The sequence below is a fragment of the Carettochelys insculpta genome, chromosome 6, assembly GCF_033958435.1.
Source record: "Carettochelys insculpta isolate YL-2023 chromosome 6, ASM3395843v1, whole genome shotgun sequence".
Taxonomy (NCBI): Eukaryota; Metazoa; Chordata; order Testudines; family Carettochelyidae; genus Carettochelys; species Carettochelys insculpta.
Window position 1 is genome coordinate 23,572,999 of NC_134142.1, and position 5,788 is coordinate 23,578,786.

At 55.8% G+C, this 5,788-nt stretch overlaps 1 protein-coding gene across 1 annotated transcript; it reads right to left on the reverse strand.

Moving 5' to 3' along the window:
- Window positions 1-374: 374 nt before the first annotated feature.
- On the reverse strand, window positions 375-1,781 carry DIO3 (iodothyronine deiodinase 3). Its single transcript, XM_074998708.1, has one exon. The coding sequence runs from the start codon at window positions 1,619-1,621 to the stop codon at window positions 797-799; it is 825 nt and encodes a 274-aa protein (XP_074854809.1). The 5' UTR covers window positions 1,622-1,781; the 3' UTR covers window positions 375-796.
- Between the last annotated feature and the right edge of the window lie 4,007 nt (window positions 1,782-5,788).

A 5,788-nucleotide genomic window follows, 5' to 3' on the forward strand; every position in this document is an offset into this window, starting at 1 on the left:
GCGTCCCAGACTTCACACGCGCTGGGGCACAGCTGGGTACCGGCCAGGAGAGCTGGGAGGGGGACACCTGTGCAGGGCCAGGAGCAGCCCCGCCCCAGGACCTCGCAGGGCGGCGGTGGGTAACTTCAGGGCGCTAACCGCCTTGGGCGCCAGGGCGTCACTGCCGGGTTAGCGGCTGCAGTGTCTGACCACGAGCGGCCGCCGCTCAGCGCGGCTCCTGCCCGGCGGGGCAGCTGCACAGCGCCGCCCGTGGCCGGGGGGTCCCGTACGCCCCCGGCGCTGCTCGCGGGGAGGGAGGGAGGGAGGGAAGAAGGTCGGTCACAGGGGACAGCGCATCGCGCGCTGCGGAGGAGGGAGCCAGGAGCAGGCGGGGCTTTAGTTCAGCGCTTTATTACTATAAAAAGTCGATAGAAAACGAAGGGCGTTGTACAAAAGGGGGCGGCGGCGGCGGGGGGCCCCGGCGAGCGGTGCTTCTAGTACCTCGCCCCATCGGAGCCGATTCGCTGGCCTGTGGAGAACCATTTCCAAATCGGTCGTCACCCGCAGGTACTAGAACCCCCCCACGCGTGCGCCGCGGGCCCCCAGCAGAGCCGCGGCCCCGCGCCCCCCGCCACCGGGCCCAGCTCGGCGTTACAAAAAGGGGTATTTACAAGACGCACGTGGACTCGCAACGGGGCGGGCCCGAGCCAGGGCAGCGATCGCAGCCCGCGCCCCAAACGCGCGCCCCCGCGGGAGCGCAGCGCCGGCCAGACCCTGGCTGGAGCACCCCCCACCCCTGCGCTGGGGCCGTTTCCTTTTACACGTGGATGACCACCGGGCCGGGGCTCTGCAGCCGCGTTTTGTACTGGTCGAGCCAGCTCCGCAGTTCGGAGATCTTGTAGCCCTCGGGTCCTCGCCCCCCCTGGTACATCACCACCGCCTCCTGGATGATGTAGAGCCTTTCGAAGTAGGCTCCGTAGGCTGCGCTAGAAGCATTGTCCATGGTGTCCACGGCCAGCGGGCAGCCCGGCGCCCCTTCCTGCATCAGCTGAGCCGCCCGCAGCCTGTCCTGCAGGCACTGGTGCTTGGGGATCTCGTAGGCTGCGTCGGAGCTGACCCAGCCGTCGGAGGGGTGCGCCTCTTCGATGTAGACCAGCAGGAAGTCGGCGATGTCCACGAAGTGCGCCACCAGGCGCTGGAAGGACCGCAGGCGAGCCATGAAGGGGGGTCAGGTGCAGCTCCCGAAGTTCAGGATCAGGGGTCTCTTGCCTCGGGCGTAGTCCAGGATCCGGAGCCGCTTCTGCCCGTCCAGCTGGATGACTTCGGGGTTGGGGGCGGAGGCGCCCACGTGCGCCGACTTGAAGAAATCCAGCTTCTGGCCGTGCCACACGGCTTTCAGCGACTCTAGCGTGAACATGCGGTTGGAGTCGGACACGCACACCGGGGGATCGTCCGGGGGCGGCTCCTGGCCGGGGATGGCTTCGCCCTCCGCCCTGCCCATCAGCAGCACCTTCTTCCTGATGCACAGGAAATCCAGGAGCCACAGCATCAGCGCGGTGAGCAGGAAGCGGGGCAGCAGGAGGACGCAGGCAGCGACCTGGGTGAGCAGCTGCAAGGTGTGAACGCCGAGGGAGTGGAGCATCCTGAGGGCTGCGGGGCGCCTGCTTCAGCCACGCCTGCCTGCCGGGCTCCGCGCTGTGCAGCTGCCTCCCGCTTCTCTTTGAGCCCATTTTATAGTCGGGGATTTAAATGAAACGTGGCCCCGCCTCCGGCCAGGCCCCGCCCCTTTGGAACTTAAGCCCGGGGATTACCTACCCCTCCACTCCACTGACCTAAAAATACACAGGCGGCCGAGCGGGCGGGGAGGGACCCGGCGGGACCCGCAAGGGACGTGTCACGGAGCAGGGAGACGGGGCACGGCCGGGGGCTCTGGGGCTTCCGAAGAGCCCAGCCCGTGCAGTAGGCGAGCTCCGGGGCTGCGCACGTGTGGTGGCAGAGGAAGTGCCCGCCAGAGGCGCGCCGCCTCCCGGGTGACATGACCCGGCTGCTGGAGGCAGGGCCGGGACCTCCCTGCCATTGATCGCGGACATTGTCGCGTGTCCGCTCTCCCCAGCTCCCTCACTTCGGGCGAGCCGCCGCGTTCCTGCAGCCCGTGCCGTGCCGGGCGAACTTTACCCCGCCGAGGCGCGGGGTCGTGGCCTCCCTTCTGCCGGAGCTGCGGGGAGGGGCCAGGGTTGCCCTCTGCCAGGGCCGGGCTGGAGGGCTGCTGCCTGCAAGGGGTCCTACCCAGAGGTGTGTTTGGTTCCTGGCCGCCTCGCTCTCGCTCTACCTCGGAGGAGCCGCGTCTGGGCTGGGGAGCGACTGCGTGCGGCCCCGCTGGGCTGCGGCCGCCGGGGGTCAGCCCTGGAGGAGGGGCCGGTGAAGCTCGCCAGGCTAGCCCCTGAAGCTCGCAGCAGCCAAACCTGCGGCCAGCCGGGGCCGGTCGGGAGGGGAGAGCAGGGAAGCGAGTCCTCGCCGCTAGGGGCCGCTGTTGTCCGAAAGCTGAAACCTCCCCGCCACTGCGGGTGGCGCTGGGAGAGCCCCTGATTCCCTCTGCGCAGAGCCGTCGCCGCCTGGCCAGTGTAATCTTACATAACGCCCCTCGGCTCTTCCTCTGCGGCTGCGAGTTCACACTGACCAGCAGGTGCCAGACTGGAGGTGAACTTGTGTCCCCTTTACTCTCCAGTCTGTCCCGGCTGGCCCCTGAGGGGTAATTTCCTGCCACTGAACCTTACTATCACTTCCTATTTCCAATACAGAAGTGCCTATAGGCTGCAGCTGAGACCAGGGCCCTGCTGTGCTTGTCAGGCTGCAAACATACAGGAAGAGCTGAATGTTTGCCCCCCTACCTCCTTTACACCCTAATCCTCAAAGGTATTTAGATGCCTAACTGCAATTGAAATGGACTTGGGCATTCCAGCCTAAACAGAATGGAAATGCTATTTCTCCCCATTTTACAGATGGCAAATGGAGGCACAGAGAGAGTTGGTCACCCCTGAGCTCTGTCAGAACAAAGAATAGAGCCTAGGCTTCCTCTCCTTCCAGAGCCTTTATTTCATGACCATCTTGGCTCATCCTTTCGAAGAAATTCTCAGCCTCCAAAAATCTAGGTCTATCCCAGCACGGCCAACAGCCATGGCAGTCCCTGGGGCAATGTGTGGGGGGCCTGGCTCTGGGTCCCCAGAAGGGGCTTGGTATGAGGAAGGAGGTGTGGAAGGTGGGCAGCCGGACCTCAGTACCTGCAGGACCACAGAGCTGCGCCATCCTTCAAAGCCCTCAGAGTCCCATGATCCTGGAGCACCTGGTGCAGTGCTCTGAAAGCAATTTAATGGTCGCCAGGGCTCCAGCTGCCACAATTGCTGCAATAGCTGCAGCCAGGAGCCCCCTGTCCCTTAGAATTGTCGGGCCCCAGGGTAACTGCCCCCTTGTCCCTCACTCCCCATCAGCAGGCCTGGTCTCACCTGTTTATCTGGGTATATCTCTCCTGCCCCCACCACCATCAGAGCAGCATCTGAGCAGCATCTTTGTTGGGACAATTAGACCATGTGTTGTCTACTTGGTTTTCTGGGCCAGGGGTAGCACATATGTATTGTCAGATTTCATTTGAAGGGGATGAAATGGGAATTACTGCATGCAGTGGGGTCTGTAACAGTGTGGAACCAGCTAAATCAAACAGTGACAAAAAGTCAGGTTGAATGTTCACTTTAAAAGACCTCAAAAGACCGAGACAGCAAATAAAATAATGCAAAGAGGCTGTGGGGGGGGGGAGCCCCTTTCCATGATCAAGAGGAACATGAATCTGATCCTTTTTTGACATTCAGTAATGGAGTGAGAGACTTTAAATAGATGGGCAGAGAATTATCTGGGTGAGGTGTGCAGCACAGGATTCATAGCCAGAAGTTTGGGGTTCCATACCAACCACTGGCACTGACTTTCTCTCGCTTAGTCCCAGGTTCCAAAGTGTTCCCTAATTCTGCATGCCTTGGTTGTTGCATGATCAACTGAGATGTCAGGTGCCTGATTTTCAGCAGTCATATAGCATTTTGAAAACTAACAAAAAAAGCTCATCAGCTAATAAATTATTTTGTTAGTCTTTACAGTGCTACAGGACAGCTGGTTTGATAGAATACAGACTAACATGGCTATCTCTCTGTTACTGATTTTCAGCAGCGCTGAGGACCTGCAGCTCCCATTGACTTCAGGGAATGCTTCTGAAAATTTGACTGCAAACCACTCTGCCTTAGAAACAGAGAGGAAGCCGTGCAAGTCTATACACTACCAAAACAAAAAGCGATCAAGTAGCATTTTAAGGACTAGCAAAATAATTTATTAGGTGAGCTTTTGTGGGACAGACCCACTCCTTCAGACCATAGCTGTACCAGAACAGACTCAATACTTAAGGCATAGAGAACCAAAAACAGTAATCAAGGAGGTCTGCATACTTGGCTTAATCTAACTCTTGACCTTCCTCCCCCACCCCTCTACTCTCTGATTTGCTCACCTTGATTTTTTTTCTGATTTGTCCTCCTTGATTACTGTTTTTGGTTCTCTGTGCCTTAAATATTGAGTCTGTTCTGGTCTGGCCTTAGGTTCACCATCTGTAAAATTGGGGCAATAATACTTAACTACGTTGCAGGGGTCTTGGAGGCTTAATTAATGCTCATGTAAATTGTTTTGAGAACCACACAGAAAGGCCCTTTGAAACCTATTATTCTCATTCTTCTTAATCTATTTCAGAATAGCCTGTAGCAAAATAATCTATCTGTGCCCTCAGTCCAGAGGCCAACTGTGGGTCATCCTTAATGTGTGACAACAGTGAGTGAAGTGATTCAGTGTTCTGTTATCCAAATGGAACTGCATTTTTATCTCCTTTTTACCAAGCACCTCATAAAGACATGTTAATGCACTAGGATTGCTCTTTGTCTTTGAGCCTGGACTAATAACTTATAGTGCATGCCATGGTACTCCGTACAGGGCAAATCACTGAACAGTTATTTATTGTATTGTTAAACTTATTGTTGAACTCCTCATATGGGCCTCTTGCCACCTCTCAGTGCAGTTACACAATCTCCAAAACCACAAATTAAAGTTTCCAAATGAACACAATAACAAATTATGTTAGCTCTAAAGAAACCCCCAGTGTAAAAAAAAAGAGAAAAATCTTGAACTCTCCTTCCACTATACTGACAGACAAAAACCTGAGTAAACAGATGCGTTCTTGCAGTTTGGAACCTCAATAAACTTTGCTCTGTCAAAACTAATGGGAGTGACTTGTAGGCACCAAAATATGGAGTTTTATGTGAATTTCTCAGTGGGAAGAGAGAGGAAATTCAGTCTCAGTTTATGGAAGCAACATTGGTTTGTCTTTTCAACTTGAGAGGTAGTTTTGAATGGTGACTTCCTATTCAGAGCACCCATCAGAACAATTGCTGTAGAGGTCTCTGCTGCAGTCTTTTGATGTGGACTCCAAATAACAATCCGGGGGCATACTTTCCTCCTGATGTGAGGTTATATAAGATGGTGTCAAAATTCAGCTGTCACTTGCAGCTAAATAGCACTGGATGGGAAGAGGAGTAGACTCCAGCTGGCCTGACAAGACCTGAGAAGACTTATGTTTCTATCATATTCGGACATTGAGGACTTCCAGGGTCAATTAGCAACAGATTATTTTATAGGTGCTCAGCTGGACTTGGATATGCAGATCCAGGTGAGCAAAAGGAGCCCAAAGATAAACTTAGAATCTGTGGAATTTGTTTCTGAACATGAATCT